At 37.4% G+C, this 21417-nt stretch overlaps 2 protein-coding genes across 9 annotated transcripts in view; one reads left to right on the top strand and one right to left on the bottom strand.

Annotated features, from left to right (window-relative positions):
- LOC106096326 (GTPase-activating protein skywalker) overlaps positions 1–4397 on the top strand; it is a 235194-nt gene extending 230797 nt beyond the window's left edge. For all 8 annotated transcript variants that reach the window (XM_059366003.1, XM_059366002.1, XM_059366006.1 and 5 more), the window contains one exon: positions 4060–4397. In XM_059366003.1, coding sequence (XP_059221986.1) covers positions 4060–4201 — 142 coding nt within the window. In that variant the 3' untranslated portion in view covers positions 4202–4397. The remainder of the gene's footprint in view (positions 1–4059) is intronic.
- A 7794-nt stretch (positions 4398–12191) lies between these two features.
- On the bottom strand, positions 12192–14771 carry LOC131996014 (uncharacterized). Its single transcript, XM_059365423.1, has one exon. It carries the CDS (start codon positions 14769–14771, stop codon positions 12192–12194), a length of 2580 nt encoding a protein of 859 aa, XP_059221406.1.
- Between the last annotated feature and the right edge of the window lie 6646 nt (positions 14772–21417).

Here is a 21417-nt window from a genome sequence, read left to right as displayed (position 1 = left end):
ACAAAATATTGGTCTTTTTGGTATCTATATCCAAATATAGACGGATCTGAACCATATACTATACACGGATGTCGAAAAGCCTGAAATAAGTCACTGTGTCAAATTTCAGACAAATCGGATTATAAATGAGCTTTTTATGAAACCAAAGACTTTAAATCGAGAGATTGGTCTATATGGCAGCTATATCCAAATCTTGACCGATCTGTGCCATATTGCAGAAAGATATGGAGGGTCTTACCTCAACTCACTGTCCCAAATTTTGGCAAAATTGGAAAATAAATACCCCTTTTATAGACCCAAGACCTTAAATCGAGAGATCGGTTTATGTGGCAGCTATATCTAAATCTGGACCGATCTGTACCATAATACAAAAACATATCGAGAGGCCTAACACAACTCACTGTCCCAAATTTCGTCGAAATCGGACAATAAATGCGCCTTTTATGGGCCCAAGGCCTTAAATCGAGAGATCGGTCTATATAGCAGCTATATCCAAATCTGGACCGATCTAAACCAAATTAAAGAAGGATGTCGAAGAGCCTAACGCAACTCACTATCCCAAATTTTGACAAAATTGGAAAATAAATGCCCCTTTTATAGGCCCAAGACCTTAAATCGAGAGATCGGTCTATATGGCAGCTATATCCAAATCTGGACCGATCTAAACCAAATTTAAGAAGGATGTCGAAGAGCCTAACGCAACTCACTATCCCAAATTTTGACAAAATTGGAAATAAATGCCCCTTTTAAAGGCCCAAGACCTTAAATCGAGAGATCGGTCTATATGGCAGCTATATCCAAATCTGAATCGATCTGTACCATAATACAAAACCATATCGAGAGGCCTAACACAACTCACTGTCCCAAATTTCGTCGAAATCGGACAATAAATGCGCCTTTTATGGGCCCAAGGCCTTAAATCGAGAGATCGGTCTATATGGCAGCTATATCCAAATCTGGACCGATCTGAGCCAACTTGAAGAAGACTATTAAATGGCCTTACACAACTCACTGTCCAAAATTTCGGCAAAATCGGACAATAAATGCGCCTTTTATGGGCCCAAAACCTTAGATCAAGAGATCGGTCTATATGGCAGCTATATCCAAATCTGGACCGATCTAAACCAAATTTAAGAAGGATGTCGAAGAGCCTAACGCAACTCACTATCCCAAATTTTGACAAAATTGGAAATAAATGCCCCTTTTAAAGGCCCAAGACCTTAAATCGAGAGATCGGTCTATATGGCAGCTATATCCAAATCTGAATCGATCTGAGCTAAATTGAAGAAGAATGTCAAACGAACTAAGACAATTCACTGTCCCAAATTTCGGCGACATCGGACAATAAATGCGCCTTTTATAGGCCCAAAACCTTAAATCGAGGGATCGGTCTATATGACAGCTATATCCAAATCTAGACCGATCCGTGCCATATTGCAGAAATATATTGAGGGCCTAACTTAGGTCACTGTCCCAAATTTTGGCGACATCGGACAATAAATGCTCCTTTTATGGACCCAAGACCTTAAATCGAGAGATCGGTCTTTATGGCAGCTATATCCAAATCTGAACCGATTTGGGCCAAATTGAAGAAGGATGTCGAAGGTCCTAACATAACTCACTGTCCCAAATTTTGGCGACATCGGACAATAAATGCGCTTTTTATGGACCCAAAACCTTAAATCGAAAGATCGGCCTATATGACAGCTATATTCAAATCTGAACCGATTTGGGCCAAATTGAAGGAGGATGTCCTAACACAACTCACTGTCCCAAATTTCAGCAAAATCGGCTAATAAATGTGGCATTTATGGGCCCAAGACCCTTAATCGACGGATCGGTCTATATGGGTGCTATATCAAGATATGGTCGGATATAGCCCATCTTCAAACTTAACCTGCTTATGGACAAAAAAGGAATCTCTGCAAATTTTCAGCTCAATTCAATCTCTATTTTTAAAGGCTGTAGCGATGGACGGACATAGCTAGATCGTCTTAGATTTTTACGGTGATCAAGAATACTTTACTTTATAGGGTCTGAAATGGATATTTCGGCGCGTCCACATGTTGCGGATAGTGGAATGCTCCATACGGAGCTGCTGCAACGGCAGTATCCGTGAGAGGTCGTGTAGCACCGGCTCTTGCACAAATACCGAGTGCCTATGATGCTCGATATGACATGGTGAGTTATTGGCGCCTTTGAATAACCAATGGCCAACCAGTTCCCGACGCGATCGGTCCTTTGGACCGGAACGAGCTTGTTCACCTATAGGAGCTTGACGACCACCTCCACATGAAAATGTGGTTACAACAACAACCTAGTTAGATGAGAGGGCAATTCTCCTCGAATCTACACACAATGACACCTTCCTACGCGTTCGCCACTGGTTTAAGCTTCCTTACACCATAAAGTGTTCTACTTATGTTTGTAGCGGCGTCCTCAACGTAGCGGTTCTCGTCATTTCTTCTGGGTTTTCTGTATGGTAGATCATTGTCCGGGGACAATACCAAATTGAAGCAGATATATTCGTGATCCCGGCACGAGGTATTTATCTTGAGGTCCGATCTGTGCGATGTTCATTGCTGTCACGAAAAGCTTAGCTGAGAGCTACCATGTGTGACCACAGGTTGGGGATATTGCAATGCTCCATGCGGAGTAACTGCAATGGCAGTCGCAGGCCGGGCGACACCGGCTCTACGCATATAAGGCGAGTTATTGGCGCCTTTAAACAACCAATGGTCATACTGTTGCAGTGGCGATCGGTCCTTTGAACCGGAACGAGCTACAGAGGCTTAGCGAAGATCGCCACCTCCACATGAAAATGTGGCTACAACAACAACAATAGATATATTCATAATCCGAGAAGGAGATCTCCTTTGGCCTCCCAATCTGTTATAGTTATACTCGTATCTATCTCCTCTGACCTGTTTCTAATTTGAAGAGTAGATGCATTACCCACATTTCAAATTCTCAGGCCAGAATTTACGACAATATCTTAGATCGACTCGTCTCTTTTGTTGATATCCGCTTTTTCCCCTTACGGGTCCTTTGGTTATTCTTACGCACTAGCCTGCGTACCATCTCATTCGGCAGGTCCGTGTACTTGTAGGGCAGCTATACCAATGAGATAAGTAAGCCGGTGGAATTCCTTCATTCCAATTTCACCGTCGTAAAGTTATCACTGCTGTAATTAGATTGAAGGATTCGAGTAAAATTCTTCTCTCCTACAATACATGTCCTTACCTTGTCCCCCGATAATGTAGTGATGGTGGTATACTTCGCATAGCTCAGCCCAGATACAAAAGAAGTTTGCATGGGTTCTTATATCCTTGCTGGAACCTTTTTTTGACTTAGAGAGCTGGACATGCCCGACTCAAAATCCTTTCCTTAGTCTGCACTTTCTATCCGTACTTTCCATCCGTCAGGTAGTCACTTTCTAAACAAGGTTTTGTTGTTGTTGTTGTAGCAGTTTGTTATACACTGAGGCGGCAGCCCTTGCCCATGAAGGACTCCGTCGGGTCAATCCGGTACGTACAACCGGTTGTCATGGGATTGACCAGTGCAGAGTCCGACGTTCAGCTTCTTCAGCAGGCGCCACTCAATACCTTAAGGCGGGATCCATGCTGTTCTCCACTTTTCTGCTTAGAGTCGGACGTTCTGCTTCTTCAGCACGCGTGACTCAATACCATCAGGCGAGATCCATGCTATTTCCACTGTTCAAACAGGCTATTCAGCCAATCATACAACCTTGAGCTCTTTGCTTTCGATTGCTCAAGGCTAGAAATGCTTGGATACCTTAACCTAAAATTCTCGAAATAAAAATATGCTACCTAAAATAAAGGATGAAAACTATATGAATTTCAAAATTTTCAATTTATGATTTAATTTATTTAAAATTAGGATTTTCTTCTTTAAAAGATAAAAAAATATAAATTTTTAAAACTTCAATTTGTGATTAAATTTTTTTCCAAATTTGGATTCTCTTACTTTTTTGTGCAATTTTAGGAATTTTTTCGATTGTTTTCTTAAATATTTTCTTTTTTTCCTTTCCTTTTACAGTGAGGGCCAAGCTATTTGGATGGACGAAAATATACGCTTTGGCAAAACCGATAGCTGCAAAACATTTAACAATCCACCCTTGTGTCCATCAGGAGATTTTGAAATACGCGTACTGGAAGTCTATGGTTTTGTGGGAGCCTAAATCTATACAAGCCAGAGCACAAGACGAGACTTTGAATCACATGCTGTTTTATGTGAGACATAACGAACATTTTTTTCTTTGGTGACAAAACAAAAACCTATACAATAACGGTTTGCTCTTGCACACAACACACACACGCCCAAGACAAGATTAAAAAGGAGATTCCAATAAAAGAAAAAAATATATATATGCTTAAGCATATCTATCTTGTCAAGTGTCAGAGAGAGAGAGAGAGAGAGAGTGGAGGAGAGAGGGAGACAGAAATGCTTTTAGTTGGCTTTTGTTTGGTTCCTTAGGTTGGTTAGAAATTTTGCGTTTCTACAGCAAATCTTCCTGCTGCTCTACACAACTACCAGTAAACAACAACAACAGTTTGATCGACTACAACCATGACGACAAACTAAACAAACAACAACAAAAAAAAAAACCGAAAGCCAGCCCGCCGAGTATTGGTAACAAATGTCTTCTTCTTAATTTTTTTTGGAATAAATAACCACTCCTGTTTTTTGTAGAAGAAAAGCTAAAACAAAAAAAAAAAAAAAAAAAACTCCCCCGCCCCCCAAAACAAAAACAAAACACAAACAAATTTACACAACGCTTGTTTCTTGGTTTTTTTTGGAAAATTTGAACAGAGATTTCAAAATATTTAGCTTACCAAGATTGATGTGTTTGTCTGATTAAGCTCAAGTTGTGTATATGTATGTGTGTTTTTTTCAAAAACTACCATAGCTACTACCATTATTACAACTTCTAAGTGTATACTTTACCCTAAACAAAACAAAACAAAAACATTACAAAAAACGATAATTATTTTAATTTATTTTTGTTTTCCAACAACAAAAAAGCAAACAACCCCCAAACCAAATTTTAGATATAAAAAATTTTATTTTTTTTTTATAAAAGCTTTAAGCTTACAGAGAAAATAGAAAAGAAAAAGAAAATCTTGTTAAGCATATAACATTATATATATATAATTATATATAATACAAACCATCATAAACACCATGAGAACAGATAAAACGAAAGAGAAACACTCATATTCACAATTATCCTTAAACAACACAAACAAACAAACAACTCATCCATTGTAACAATTCAAATTGCTATAAGAATTCATTCATCATAACCAAAACATTTAAATATAATACTCTATGAGTTTTGTTACAACAATCAATGCCTACAATATTAACGTTTTTCTATTTTGTTTAGCTTAAAAAAAGAGACATTTTCTAAAAAAAAACTAAGGGAATCCTTTTTGTAGGCCAAAAGCTAAGACCAGGATTTCCTTGATAACAAAAAAGCATTATTAATTGAAAATAAGAAAAAATAAAGCAAAATATTTATAAAAAAATATATATTATTTAGAGGAACAAGTAAACATACAAAATGTATTGAAAAATAAATAAAACACAACACAAGCAAATATAAAATTAAAATAAAAATACAAGAAAAAAGATTATATTGCAGAAAAAAGAAAAAAAATATTCATTTAGAAGAAAAGCGAAGAGCTGAAGTAAAGACTATCATGGGAGAGAGAAAAGGAGAGAGAGAGAGAAAGAGAAAGGGAGAAAATGAGAGGGAGAAAGAGAAAGAAAGAAATGGAGAGGTAAAGAAAGAGAGAGAGGGAGAAACAAAAAATGAAAGACAGAATGAAAGGAAGAGAGAGAAAGAAAGAAAATGAAAAGGAGAAAGAGAGAGAGAGAGAGAGAGACAGAAAGAAAGTGAAGAGAGAGAGAGAAAGAAAGTGAGAGATTGAGAGAGAAAAAAAGGATGTATGGCAGATTTCAAAATTCTCGGTTTCAGTTCTTGGGATTTGGAGAAAGTGAACTTTTCCTAAGCAATATTTGTTGTATTTTATTTTAGTTTATCTAGTGCCAGTCAGATTATCTATATAAAACTTCAATGCTATATTGTCTTCGGAAGTTATCGATATCGTGCGATAACAGATAATAACCTTTGAATCGTTATTTAAGTGCTATGTTGTCTTCGGAAGTTATCGATATGGTGCGATAACAGATAATAACCTATAAATCGTTATTTAAACTACATAAAATTAAATAAAACACAGCATCAAATCTACTGACTTAAATTCCAGTGCCGAATAGTTATCGATATTATATCAGTGCCAGTCAGATTATCTATATAAAACTTCAATGCTATATTGTCTCCGGAAGTTATAGATATCGTGCGATAACAGATAATAACCTTTGAATCGTTATTTAAGTGCTATGTTGTCTTCGGATGTCATCGATATCGTGCATAAGATAGTAACCTATAAATCGTTATTTAAACTACATAGCATTAAATAAAACACAGCATTAGATGTACTGACTTATATTCCAGTGCCGAATAGTTATCGATATCATATCAGTGCCAGTCAGATTTTCTGTATAGAATTTCAGTGCAATGTTGTCTTCGGAAGTTATAGATATCATGCGATAACAGATAATAACCTATAAAATCGTTGTTTAAGTGCTATGTTGTCTTCAGAAGTTGTCGATATCGTGCGATAACAGATAATAACCTATAAATCGTTATTTAAGTGCTATGTTGTCTACAGATGTTATCGATATCGTGTGATAACATATAATAACCTTTAAATCATTATTTAAACTACATAGCATTTAATAAAACAAAGCATCAGATGAATTGACTGAAATTCCAGTGCCGAATAGTTATCGATATCATATCAGTGCCAGTCAGATTTTCTGTATAGAACTTCAGTGGTATGATGTCTTCGGAAGTTATCAATATCGTGCAATAACAGATAATAACCTATAAAATCGTTGTTTAAGTGCTATGTTGACTTCAGAAGTTATCGATATGGTGCGATAACATATAATAACCTATAAATCGTTATTTAAACTACATAGCATTAAATAAAACAAAGCATCAGACTGAAATTCTATTGCGAATAGTTATCGATATCAAGCGACAATAGATAATAATAACTGATAAATGGTGATTAGCATTGTTAGTACTAAAATAAAAGACAGCAGTTCTTTAAATCAATGAGTCATTGAAAAACGAAATAAGATCGATAATTGAAGTCAATAGATAATAATAACCGATAAACGGTGATTAGCGTTGTTAGTAATAAAGTAAAAGACAGCAGTTCTTCAAATCAATGACTCAATGAAAAACGAAATAAGATCGATAATTAAAGCCCAAAGCGTATTTTCCAGTAAAAATTTGCAGGAGAGTAAGAACAGCCGTTACTCCCTTTTGCTACCTATTTAAATTAAACAGCTGGCTTTCATAAAACAGCTGTTGAATGCTGAAAAAAAACATCCAGTAAAAATTTGCAAGCTCTCAATTAGCAAACTCTGAAAATTTGGATCGCTTTCACGCACTCTCTTGCTATCTTCTGCTGAAAAATAAAGTACGCGAACGATTTCCAGTAACGAGTTGTGCGCAACACTCTTAATATTATCGATTATAACGATTTGATCGATTACAAATCGATAATGACTAATAAGTCATTTGCTGTGTTTTATTTTAGTACTATTCTGTGCAATCCACGATTTATCGGTTATTACTATGCGTTATCGCATTTAATCGATAACTGTACCGTACATTGCAATCTTATTCGGAATATATGATTTGCACTGAAAAGGGCTCAAGGAAAAACACGCCGATTGTAAGCTATCACTTTTTTCGATAACCGTTCGAAAAAACATTAAATATAAAATTTTGTGAGCACGTTTAATGTACAACATTTTTAATATTATCGAGTATAAAAAGGATTATATCCATAACGATTTTATCGATTACAAATCGATAATATAATGACATTTTAAATAACTAATAAATCTTTTGCTGTGTTTTATTTTAGTATTACCCAGTGAAAGCCACGATTTATCGGTTATTACTATGTGTTATCGCATTTTATCGATACATATATCGTACACTATTCGGAATATCTGATTTGCATTTGCCGATTGTAAGCTATCATTTTTTTTGATAACCATTTGCAAAATATACGTTTTTGAGCACGTTTAATGCACAATACTCTTAATATTATCGATTATAAAAAGGATTATATCGAGAACGATTTTATCGATTAAAAATCGATAGTATGAAATTTTAAATAACTAATAAGTTTTTTGCTGTGTTTTAGTTTAGTACTATGCAGTGCACACCACTATTTATCGATTATTACTATGTGTTATCGCATTTCTATTATGAATATCTGATTTGCACTGGAAAGGGCTAAAGTAACACACGCCGATTGTAAACTATAATTTTTTCGATAACCCTTTGTAAAACATTAAACTAACGTTTTTTTAAGCACATTTAAATTTTTTTTATATATTTTCTCATTTTTATTTTTTTTTATTAAATAAAATTTATATTATTTTTTTTTAATTTAAAAACGAAATGTATTTATTCAAAAATATTTTGATAATGGGGACACATGCTGCGTGGTCATTGTAATAGTATTGGTGAAAATAACGGTGAATGCGTCACATGTTCACATAACCATCAGTTATTTCGATGATTGACATCTATCGATTACCGTTTATACAGAAATATGTAATCATTACTTGACAAATATAGAAAAACACATTGAAATTGGAAATAATCGGTTCAGATTTGGATATAACTCCCATATATATGTTCGTCCGATTTGCAGTTATAATGCAATAAAATGGTCACTTGTTAACCGATTCTCTCGAATTTCGGCTGGAGGGATTTTCTTATAACTCTCGACATTTCATGGCGAATTTCATGAAAATCGGTTCCGATTTATATATAACTCCCATATATATGTTCGTCCGATTTGCAGTAATTCTGCAATAGAATGGTCATTTGTTAACCGATTCTCTCGAAATTCGGCATGAAGGATTTTCTATCGCTATTATCAAATTTTGGGTCATTTGCAATAATGTTGTCATTTGTGAATCGTAATTATTACAGTTTGAACATACTTACTTTAATTGGCTATGACAGAATATTTGTTCCACTAGCCGAACGCAGAATAGCGTTCCAAGCGCCTCGATCTTTTGCGCTCATAGAAAAAATCGCGCTCATATGCAAAAAAGGCGGTTTATATGACTGTTTCATGAGAAGAAGAACAAAAGAGAGAACGGTGTTGCCATACTAGCCTCACTATGCTGATTTTTTTCTTTATCCCATTACATCCCTTTGAAAGAAAAACTCTCTGAGCTTTTATTTGATCCCTCCTTTATTTCTCTCTCTCTCTCTCTCTCTCTCTCTCTCTCTTACACTCTCTCTCGCTCTTCGCTTTTCAATGTTGTCAATGACCATTTTTTTTTCTTCTTATAAACAAATTGTTCATCATCACATTTTGCTTTGCATAGATTTCCAGTAAATGAACTTTTTCAAGAAAGTAAATAAAATGTAATAACAATAATTTAAAACAATATATATATATATAGAAAATGTTTTGTTATACATACACACATGCTCATAAACTGCATACATCATTGTATTTTCATGCTTAAGTTTTATTTTTTTTTTGTTAATTTTATTATATACATTAAAATAAAAGAAAATAACATGGATATACAAGAATATTTTGTTTTCTACTATTTACACTTATTCATACATACATATATATATTGTTAATATTATAACTATAAAAAATATATATATTTTTTGTTTGTTTTTTGTAATCGAAAAATACACACCCTATGGACTGATTTCATTAAATTATTTTTAAATATTTAAAAGAAATGCAAAAACAAAATTTATGTTTATATAAAACACAAAAATCAAATCAAGTAAAATCTTTGTAAAAACGCAAACCCACACATACATACACAACACAAAATCACACCACTACACACCACATATACAAACAATTCATTCATGATGAGTATGATAAAAACAAAAAAAAAAAAACACATGAAAGTTTTATTTATGCATATGTTTGTTAAAAAAAAAATTACACTATAATTAAAAGTTTAAAACAAAAACCACACGAAAGCATTACAGCTTAATTATAATTTCTATAAACTTTTGTAAATATACACTTATTACAACAAAAAACATAAGAAAACAAAACACCCACATTATTTTTGTTATATAATGATTATTATTACGATTATGTTATTATTAATTTGTTTATGTTCTTATTATGCTTATTATTATTATTATAAAATAAAATTTTATAATTATGTTAATTCAAAACAAAAAACATGAAAACAAAATGAAACAAAAAATATTACATACAAAAAAATAACAAACAACAACTTTTTTATTTATTTGCTTAGATTTGTTTTTGAGTTTGAGTAAATTTGGGAACTTAGTCTTGTTGAAACGAAGATTGAAGTTAAAGTTCTGGGTTTTTACAACAACAAAACTGTATTGAAATTCAGTTTTAAAAAGCTAAAGTATCAAAATTTTTGAAACCACCATGTTAATCGGTCGGAAGGAAGTCACAAGCTGTGAAAAAATTGTCAACCCTGACTATATGAAAAATCCGCAATTACTTTTTGGGCAACCCAATATATTCTTTGCAACAGGGTGCGCCAGAGAAACTTACTTATTTGAAACCAGTCAGGAAAGGCAAAATTCGGGCGGTGCTGACTTTATAATACCCTACATCTATGTCTAATTCTGAAACAATTTTGATGGACCTCGCCGAATGTTTTCAGATGGGGTTTTAAACAATTCGTATCACATTTCGAGCAAATATGTTCAAACTGTAATAAACTTTCTGCCAAATTTCGAGAGAATCGGTTAACAAATGACCATTTTATTGCATTATTACTGAAAATCGGACAAACATATATATGGGAGCTATATCTAAATCTGAACCTATTTCGAGCAAACTGCTCAGATAATGTGGCCCTCGTTGAGAAAAGCGTTTTGCAAAATTTTGGCAAGATGGGTCAATAAATGCGCTTGCTATGACTCTAGAAGTTATAATCGGGCGATGTATATATATGAGAGATGTATCTAAATCTGAATCGATTTCCATGAAATTCACCTGTAATGTCGAGAAACAAGAGAGAATCCTTTCTGCCTGTTTGGGGTCAAACTAAGGGTTTTGCCTTCCGAAATAAAACATAGGAAGTTTTATGTTTAAAATTCAAATGTGGTGGTGATTGTTTATTGTGATGTTCTTTTCTATGTTATTTAAATTCATTAGTTATAAGTAGATCGTAGTGTTTAAGTAGCAAATATTTAGGTTTAGATAGCACAATTCATAGATTTAAGTAGCAGTAGTAAGTAGATTAAAATTTAAATTATGAGTATAGTTGATTGTAGTAGATAGACATTGTATTTAACAGGTGGGGGGTTTGCAATATTAGAATTAGTTGGTGTTGTATGTTGTGTCCCGCACTTATGGTTGTTGTGATGTTGCAATTGTGGGTCGAGTGTAGATTTGGTTTTTGAGTCGGTTGTTATTGTGTCACTTTGTATCTAAAATGTTAAATATATTAGTTCACTGTTTCAAAGTTTATTGTTGCAATGTTCACTCTAGTTATATATGTTTGTATGTATGTTCACTTTTTACTTTTCACTTCACTTGGGTTTTCACTTTGAGGGGGAGAGAATACGATGCGCGGGTTTGAGATTTAAAACGAGACTGACCTTTTTCTGGTTGTTGCTTGTCACTTGGACCCCGCGAAAACGGTCAACTTTCCAAGCTACAAGCAACAATTCCAGGTAAACAAATATGAAGTCAAGGCGGAATCAGCGATTAAGAACTTACTTCAATGTACCGTTATGCACAGTGGGTCATGTGCATACGTGAACGCATGTCTGCACATGGGTGCACATGACTTCATGTTCAAACGTACTTTGAACATTCTCCCCCTCCAAGTGACGAAGTGACATCTTACCTTTTTAATTTTGGTTTCTTGCCTGTGAGGTGACTGGGCCGACGAACACGTATCCCCAATCTGTCTCCTGGGCGAAGACGGCTCCCAATCCGGGTTGTACAACACCACTCCTCCGGAGGTGGGCGTAGGCATCGGCCCCTACCTCTACATCGATTGGTTCGTTGCCCCTAGGGTCAGCATCTGCCAAAGAAAGGGATCTTAGGCTGCTTGTGGGGTCGGGAATGATGGGATCTGAATAGGGTCGTCGCGGCAAATCCCGGGTCACCACTGCCCGGATGGTATACATGGTCCTCCTCTGAGATGTCGGGTTCTGCCGGGGTCAAAAGGGAAGAGCCTATAAGGAAGTGAGCTGGGGTCAAGGGTGCTAAATCGTTAGGGTCTTCAGAAGCTGGACTAAGGGGTCGTGAATTGAGGCAGGCCTCGATACGTGCCAATATGGTTGACAGTTCTTCGAACGTGAAGTTCATTTTGGGCATAGACTTCTTAAGGTGTATCTTGAATGATTTAACTCCTGCCTCCCACAATCCCCCCATATGGGGAGCTCCTGGAGGAATAAATTTCCACTCTAAATTCTGATGAGCATGTTGCTGAATGGCGCTGCTCTGTAAACTTTTCATAAACTCTTTCTGATCTTTCTTGAGCATTTCTGCTGCGCCTATAAAATTCTTTCCATTGTCGGAATATATCTTTTCTGGGCACCCTCTCCTTCCTATGAAACGAGCTAATGCCGCCAGAAATGATTGAGTCGATAAATCACTTGTTGCTTCTAAGTGGATGGCTTTTGTCGCAAAACAAACAAATATGCAGATATAACCCTTGGTTATTAAACACGCTCGTGCTGTTAAGCTTTTGATTCCGAAGGGTCCTGCAAAATCTACCCCTGTATTCGTAAAGGGTCTGGATAAAGTAGTACGCTCGGGTGGAAGAGATGACATAATTTGGGTCTGAGTCTTTAATCGATATAGGGTACAAACTCTGCAATTGTGTATAACTTTCTTGATCAACTGTTTCAATCTGAATATCCAAAACTCCGTACGGATGAGCCGGGTCATAAGTTGATTGCCTCCGTGCATTGAGACTTTATGAACAAATTCCACTAGAAGGAGTGCAAATCGCGAATCATATGGGATTAAGATTGGATGACGTTCGCTGTACGTCAAAGCTGGCGATTGAACTAAACGACCATTGGATCTAATTACTCCTTTTCTATCTATGAAGGGGTTGAATGGTAAAAGATTACTTCTAGGTGAAAGCCTTTTCTTTTGGGTCAAAGAACTGTATTCCTCAACGAAGTAATGTTTCTGAGTTGCCACTATAAGACGCATCTTTGTGTCTATGAGCTCTGGGCTGGTTATTTCTTGCGATGAAATTTTAAGTGAGGATCTAGTTGAACCTGTGTTACGCCAGAACCTAACTGCGTAAGACAAAACACGATATGCTCTAGCTAAAGACGAAAATCGAGTCAAAGGGTCATCAAAAGTGCCTGTTGCGAATACTTTAACTTGTTTTGCTTCAAGATTAGTGTCTGTATTAACTCGGTCTTGCGGCCACTGATCATGCGGCAATTTGAGCCACTGGGGTCCCGTCCACCATAAATTATGAGCTATTAAGTCGTCAGGAGAACAGCCACGACTTGCTACATCTGCAGGATTATATTCTGAGTCAACATGTTTCCAATTCTCACCGCCGACGTTCTCTAATATCTCTGAAACCCTGTTACCAACGAAAGCGCTCCATGAGCATGGTGGCTTTTGTAGCCAGGCTAGAACGATTGTAGAGTCGGTCCAGAAATGGGTCGTAAACTTTGATAATTGAAGCTTAGGCACAATGGCATTTGTTAACTTTGACAACATAACTGCACCGCATAATTCTAACCTTGGCAGAGAGATTTTCTTAACTGGGGCTACTCGGGTCTTGGCTGCTAGAAGAAAAGTGTCTACAGTTTTATCGATGTGTTCAACGCGTATATAAATTGTGGCTGCATATGCGCTTTCTGACGCGTCGCAGAATCCATGTATTTCCACAATACTAGCAGGTGTAAACCGAACCCATCTTGGTATCGATACAGTGTCTATAGAATGGCTACCTCTCACAAAGTTATTCCAGTTCATTTGAGTCACTGGCTTCAACGAGTCGTCCCATTCTACCTTATCTAGCCAAACCTGTTGCATGATTAACTTGGCTACAACTATTACTGGCGCTAACCATCCACATGGGTCGAAAAACTTTGCTATCGTTGATAATACTTCTCGCTTGGTGCTCATTTGCTTTTCTTCAACTGTAGGGGCCGTAAAAGTGAAATTATCACCTGATATATTCCAACGAATTCCTAGGGTCTTTGTCGAAGAAGCTTCGGAAATATTTAACCAATCTATTGGAAGAAGCATGTCTTCATTTAAATCCTTTAACAAACGTGTGTCATTTGACGCCCATTTTCTTAGCTCGAAACCAGCTGATTCTAATGCGGAGGCTAATTCCTTCCTAGCTGCTGTAGCTTCTTCTATGGAGTGTCCGCCCGCTAATACATCATCGACATATAAATTTTCTTTAATAATTCTTGATCCTAACGGATGAGAATCTTTCACGTCTTCTGCTAACTGGAGAAGGGTCCTAATCGCTAAAAATGGGGCGCAATTTATGCCGAAGGTAACAGTTAAGAGTTCGTAATCCTCAATTGGGTGGTTTTCTGATTTGCGAAAGAGGATCCTTTGAAATGCTGTTTGATTGGGGTCTACTAAGATCTGACGATACATCTTTGTCACGTCTGCATTGAAGACGTATTTAAAAAATCTCCAGTTCAACACTTGTACGACAAGGTCTTGCTGAAGTATGGGTCCTGTATGTAAGATATCATTAAGACTTTTCTTGTTTGATGTTGGGCTAGATGCGTTAAAAACCACTCTAAGTTTTGTGGTAACCCTATCTGGTTTGATAACTGCATGGTGAGGTAAGTAGTAGTGAGGGGTCTTGTATACGCTGTTTGGGTCTACCTTCCTCATGTGTCCTAATTCCAAGTACTCTAATATGGCTGCATCATAATGTGCTTTAATATCTGGGGTCTTAGTCAACTTTTTCTCCATTTTATGAAACTGTGCCAATGCGATGTTCCTAGATGAACCGATCTCTGAACAGCTTTTAAAAGGTAAAGTTACGATATATCTCCCCGCCTCATTACGTCGTGTTGTATTTTTGTAATTATTTTCGCAATAAATAATTCATAATTTATGGTGGACGGGACCCCAGTGGCTCAAATTGCCGCATGATCAGTGGCCGTAAGACCGAGTTAATACAGACACTAATCTTGAAGCAAAACAAGTTAAAGTATTCGCAACAGGCACTTTTGATGACCCTTTGACTCGATTTTCGTCTTTAGCTAGAGCATATCGTGTTTTGTCTTACGCAGTTAGGTTCTGGCGTAACACAGGTTCAACTAGATCCTCACTTAAAATTTCATCGCAAGAAATAACCAGCCCAGAGCTCATAGACACAAAGATGCGTCTTATAGTGGCAACTCAGAAACATTACTTCGTTGAGGAATACAGTTCTTTGACCCAAAAGAAAAGGCTTTCACCTAGAAGTAGTCTTTTACCATTCAACCCCTTCATAGATAGAAAAGGAGTAATTAGATCCAATGGTCGTTTAGTTCAATCGCCAGCTTTGACGTACAGCGAACGTCATCCAATCTTAATCCCATATGATTCGCGATTTGCACTCCTTCTAGTGGAATTTGTTCATAAAGTCTCAATGCACGGAGGCAATCAACTTATGACCCGGCTCATCCGTACGGAGTTTTGGATATTCAGATTGAAACAGTTGATCAAGAAAGTTATACACAATTGCAGAGTTTGTACCCTATATCGATTAAAGACTCAGACCCAAATTATGTCATCTCTTCCACCCGAGCGTACTACTTTATCCAGACCCTTTACGAATACAGGGGTAGATTTTGCAGGACCCTTCGGAATCAAAAGCTTAACAGCACGAGCGTGTTTAATAACCAAGGGTTATATCTGCATATTTGTTTGTTTTGCGACAAAAGCCATCCACTTAGAAGCAACAAGTGATTTATCGACTCAATCATTTCTGGCGGCATTAGCTCGTTTCATAGGAAGGAGAGGGTGCCCAGAAAAGATATATTCCGACAATGGAAAGAATTTTATAGGCGCAGCAGAAATGCTCAAGAAAGATCAGAAAGAGTTTATGAAAAGTTTACAGAGCAGCGCCATTCAGCAACATGCTCATCAGAATTTAGAGTGGAAATTTATTCCTCCAGGAGCTCCCCATATGGGGGGATTGTGGGAGGCAGGAGTTAAATCATTCAAGATACACCTTAAGAAGTCTATGCCCAAAATGAACTTCACGTTCGAAGAACTGTCAACCATATTGGCACGTATCGAGGCCTGCCTCAATTCACGACCCCTTAGTCCAGCTTCTGAAGACCCTAACGATTTAGCACCCTTGACCCCAGCTCACTTCCTTATAGGCTCTTCCCTTTTGACCCCGGCAGAACCCGACATCTCAGAGGAGGACATAACGCTTGCAAATCGGTGGAAGAGATTAAAGATTATATCCCAAAACTTTTGTCAGAGGTGGAAGTCAGAGTACTTAAATGAGCTTCACCGTAGATACAAATGGAAGTATCAGCAAGATAACATACAGGTCAATGATTTAGTTGTCATCAGGGATGAGAGATATCCCACCGAGTGGAAGTTAGGACGAGTTTTTAAAACATACCCCGGTGTTGATCAGAACACTCGAGTTGTAGACATTCGAACTTCCAATGGCATAGTCAGTCGACCCATAACTAAGATTGTCAAATTATTCTCAGACACCCCTAGCAATTCATAATCACATCAAAACACGGTACTCACGAGATTTTGGTTACAGATAATGGCCGGATATTTACCTCGCCCAGAGTCCCCACGACCCGCCAGACCCACACGCCCTCGCTTCGACCCACGGGAACCCAGGTATCGCCCCGCATCTTGGCAGTATGCCTGTGGCCTCTGCCAGGAGGACCACGCCATACGGTCATGCCCGCGGTTCCGGCAAATGACACCGTATCAGAGATACGAGACAGTTGAGAGACGGAGTTACTGTCGGAACTGTCTGGCGCGCAGCCATCTGGCCCCAGACTGCCCCGTGGTCACTGCCTGCCGAACATGCGACTACCGCCATCACAATGCTGCATGGAGCCCCACAGCTTAGGGAGACATACGGCAGCTACAGCCCGCCCCCAATGGAGATTGCCAACCCACGGCTATTTGCAATCGAACCAGCCAACCAGATGCCCATCGTCCAAGGCCCTCCCCCGGTCGAGATACCTTACAGCCGGGCCACTGTTTTTGTACCCACGGCGATGGTGGAATTGGCACCCGAGGAGCAGGACGAGTGGGCTGGGGTACGGGTACTTTTGTGCCAGGCATCGACCATCACCCGAATCGCGGCAGCCACAGTAACTCGCCTGGGGATACCAACGAGAGAGCGCAGAGGGCACCGTTTGGCAACAATAAGACTTCGGTCAAGGCATGACCTCAAAACCTTTTTTGGGGTCTCTTCCACCTCCCAAAAGCGAGTGATTATCTTTTCTAATGATGATGCACTATAAAGTGTGATTTGTCTGTCGGATTTAGGGTCTTCCGTAATGGGTCCTCCTATGATCCACCCAAAAACGGTGTCCTGCGCTATAAGTGATCCAAAGGATTTCATAGTACCGCCTTTTGTGAATATAAGGGGTCCAACATCTAATCCGATTAACATGTCCACGGGTCGACTTTCAAAGAATCGGGGGTCCGCGAGACTAAGGTGTGCAAAATCTCCAAATTGATTTTGCCTTAAATTGTGTGTTGGTAAATGAGAAGGTAGGGTCTTTAAGACTGGTGCCCAAACCTCCAGCTCAAAACTAGGATTTACTCGTGAGCAAAGATTGAAGACGCAAGCTTTTGTCGATGTTTCAGAAACTGCGTCGCTTAAACCTGTGACGTGAATTAAATTCTTAACTGTTGGAAGTTGCAATTTGTTTCTAATTTTTTCTGATATGAAAGTTGATTGTGACCCAGGATCGATGATTGCCCTGGCATCATATCTATGTCCTCTAGATTTGATTTGAACTATTGCTGTGAACAAAAGTGTCTCTTTGGGTTGCGGAGTGGGTCTGATTTCCTGAAGTGTCAAAGTCGTTGAACAAGGTGCTTCTAAACAAGGTGTGGACTGTATATTTGGCGATACCGATGGTTGTACTAGGGTGGTTGAAGCGGCAGCACTGGTACTAGGGCGTGCGTATTCGCTAACCGGTTGAGCTAGGGTGGTAGGATCAGTAGCACTGGTGCTAGGTCGTGCTTCCTGTCTACCGGGTTGAACTAAAGTGTTGAGAGCGGCAGCACTGGTGCTAGGTCGTGCTCCGCCTCGTTGGTGTGTGCCTGTTGTAGGGTACTGGCTCTGGTTGCCTTTATGTATCAAACTGTGGTGTCGTTGACTACATTCCCTACAACTAAAACGACTTTTACACTCCCTGACTCCATGATCCGAAGAAAGGCAGTTATAGCAAAGATGACCTGTCTTAACAATGTTTATTCGATCGTTGATCGACCTTTCTAGAAATTGAGGACATTCTCGCAAAGAATGATTGGATTTACAAAGTTGACAAACCGGTTTGTTATTCTGAGCATTATAGTGTGATTGTGTGTTGTTGCTGGGTCTTGAGCCCGTGTTCTTGAAATTGGGATTTACATTTGTTTGAAAACTATTAACTCGCTTTTCCCGCTTATCGTACTCCGATCTGGGTTGATTATATCTCGAATATTGTGGCTTGATATTGCCGACTGATTCTAGGGTCTTGAATTTATGGGTCAAAAATACATCTAATTGATTCCACGATGGAAGAGACGAACAATCTGCTAGGCTGCTTTCGAATTCTTCTAAAAATATTCTTGGTAGTTTGGTTGACACAAGATAAACTAAGATTGGGTCCCATCCCCCCGTTTCTACTTCAAGGGTCTGTAAAGTTTGGGTACAACTACCTATAGTGCGCTGTAATTTCTGGATTGTTGACGCGTTATCAACGGAAACCGAAGGTAAATTAAAAAGAGCTCGCAATTGCTCATTTACCTGCATGCGTTTATTTTCGTACCTATGAACGAGATTTCTCCACGCTATGTCGAAACCCTCATGGGTCAGTGGAACATTGGAAATTGTTTCGCGGGCTTCTCCTGCTGTTTTTTGGGTCAAGTGAAACAACTTCTCGACTTTACTTAATTTTGAATTGTTAATGTAAATTGCTGAAAATAAGTCCCTAAAGGTGGGCCATTCGCGATATCCCCCTTTAAAAACATCTGTGTCACAGGGCGGCAATCTTAGAGCTGGTGAAAAATCATTATTGTCTCGCTGTTGGGTCATCGATATTCTCTCCTGTTTTTCTTGATCTTGTTGCTCGTTAAGGGCCAAAATTTCTCCGTTAAGAGAGCTTAAACACCGTTTATAAGTTTCTAGTGCCTGTTTGTAATTATTTCGAAGTTTAGTTTTATCTATAGGTGTCTCATCCTTTTCCGGAATGCGGTCCCTACAATCTAAGTATGCCTTCTTGATTTGATCCCATAAAGAATTGAGTTCTACCCGCGTGATTTCTAACGAATGTATATTAGCATCTGACTTAGCCGCGGAGTAAACGCTTTCAAAATCTACTAAATCATTCACACAGTTTACAAATTTTTCGCGTAAATTCTTATCCATTTTGTAATTGGCTTGTATATGTTTTAAATAGGTTCAAAAACTATAAAACCACGGAAAAATCTACAACAAAATGTCCAAAAAACTGGTTATTTGTAGAAATCAAATCTATTTCTAAAAAACCTAATGCGAAGAAAAAAAAATGTGTGTCTTGATGATGGGTCAAATTCACTTGGATCAAATTAATTTGGGTCAAAATTAATCAGACAACCGAATTAGCGATTCATAATCAGAAAACGATCAAAAACAATATTAAAGTACGCTGGGTAAATGTATGAACTTTTCCTTTTTTGAAAAAAAGGTTATGTATGACGTAATACCCAAGCGCACTTTAATAGAAAAAACAAAATGGTACTCACTTTGAAGCTTCTTTTTGATGTGTGTGTATGTGTGTGTGTGTGTAGGTGGGCGCTTGGCTTGGGTCCAGAATTGTGTGTTGGCGCCTTTTGCAATTTTTGTAGCTTTGTGTCGTTAGAGTCTTGGATTTTGTTGTTTTAGTGTTTTTGATTTGATGAAGTTTTGGGAATTTAACCGTTGTAGCGGGTTTTTCCGTTTTTATCCCAGAGCGTAGATTTTGTTTTTGTGTTTTTACACGGAACGCACGAATTTGATTTTGTTGGGGTTTTTTGAAAATGCACAATATTTTATGTGTGATAGAAAAAGAAAGAATTAGTTTGGGATAAAATTTACAAATTTATCGAGCAACCCATAATTCTGTTTTAACACTCTAATTTGTTTTTTAAGTTAAAATACTGAAAAATTTATGATTTTTAGAGAAAAAAAATTTTCCAAAATATGTAGAAAAAATTAACATAAATTTTGGGTTGGACGATAAATTGTTAAATTTTTCAATTTTTTAGCTCTTTTTTTTCAATTTAACACAAAGAAACTTCTTTAAACAATTTAAAAATTTTTGATTTTTATAATTTTTTTGAAATTCCACTTTTTTCCACTTCTGTTCCACTGTGCGGGTCACTTTACGTTTTTTGGGTCTTTTGCACACTTCTTTTTTGATTTACCACAACTTCTAATGATTTTGGGGTAAATTTTTTGCACATTAAAATTTAATTAATTATTTTTATTTTTACACGGGTCACCCTGTTAATTTAATTAGTTTTTGTTTTATTTGAGTCTTTATGTACTTTAATTGTCACTTTGCAATTTGGTTATTATTTTCTTTTGTTATTTCGTTTTGATCTTCATTTGGTTGGAATATTTTTGTGTTGGCCGTCCGTCCATACGTGTATGTATGTACGGTTGTGTGTAACCAACCCTTTTTTCGCACTTTTCTCTATTTCGTTTGCTTTTAATTGTTGGGTCACTGCACTTTTGTTGTTGCGAATTTTTTTGTGTTTCGGTCACTGGGTCTTTTGAAATGAAAATGAATTATTTTTGGGCACAAAACAGAAAAATTTTTTGATTTTTGGTTTTTTAATTATTTAAAAAAACCACTTATCCGGTTCGAAATGGACCAAATGTTTGGGGTCAAACTAAGGGTTTTGCCTTCCGAAATAAAACATAGGAAGTTTTATGTTTAAAATTCAAATGTGGTGGTGATTGTTTATTGTGATGTTCTTTTCTATGTTATTTAAATTCATTAGTTATAAGTAGATCGTAGTGTTTAAGTAGCAAATATTTAGGTTTAGATAGCACAATTCATAGATTTAAGTAGCA

Source organism: Stomoxys calcitrans, chromosome 3 (assembly GCF_963082655.1).
Source record: "Stomoxys calcitrans chromosome 3, idStoCalc2.1, whole genome shotgun sequence".
NCBI classification, from domain to species: Eukaryota; Metazoa; Arthropoda; class Insecta; order Diptera; family Muscidae; genus Stomoxys; species Stomoxys calcitrans.
Note: the sequence above shows the minus strand (reverse complement) of the source record. Positions and strands in the feature narration are given on the sequence as shown.

Bases quoted from the DNA above. Each gene is read 5' to 3' on its own strand.
- LOC131996014 (XM_059365423.1), bottom strand. From the start codon at position 14,771: ATGTATCGTCAGATCTTAGTAGACCCCAATCAAACAGCATTTCAAAGG.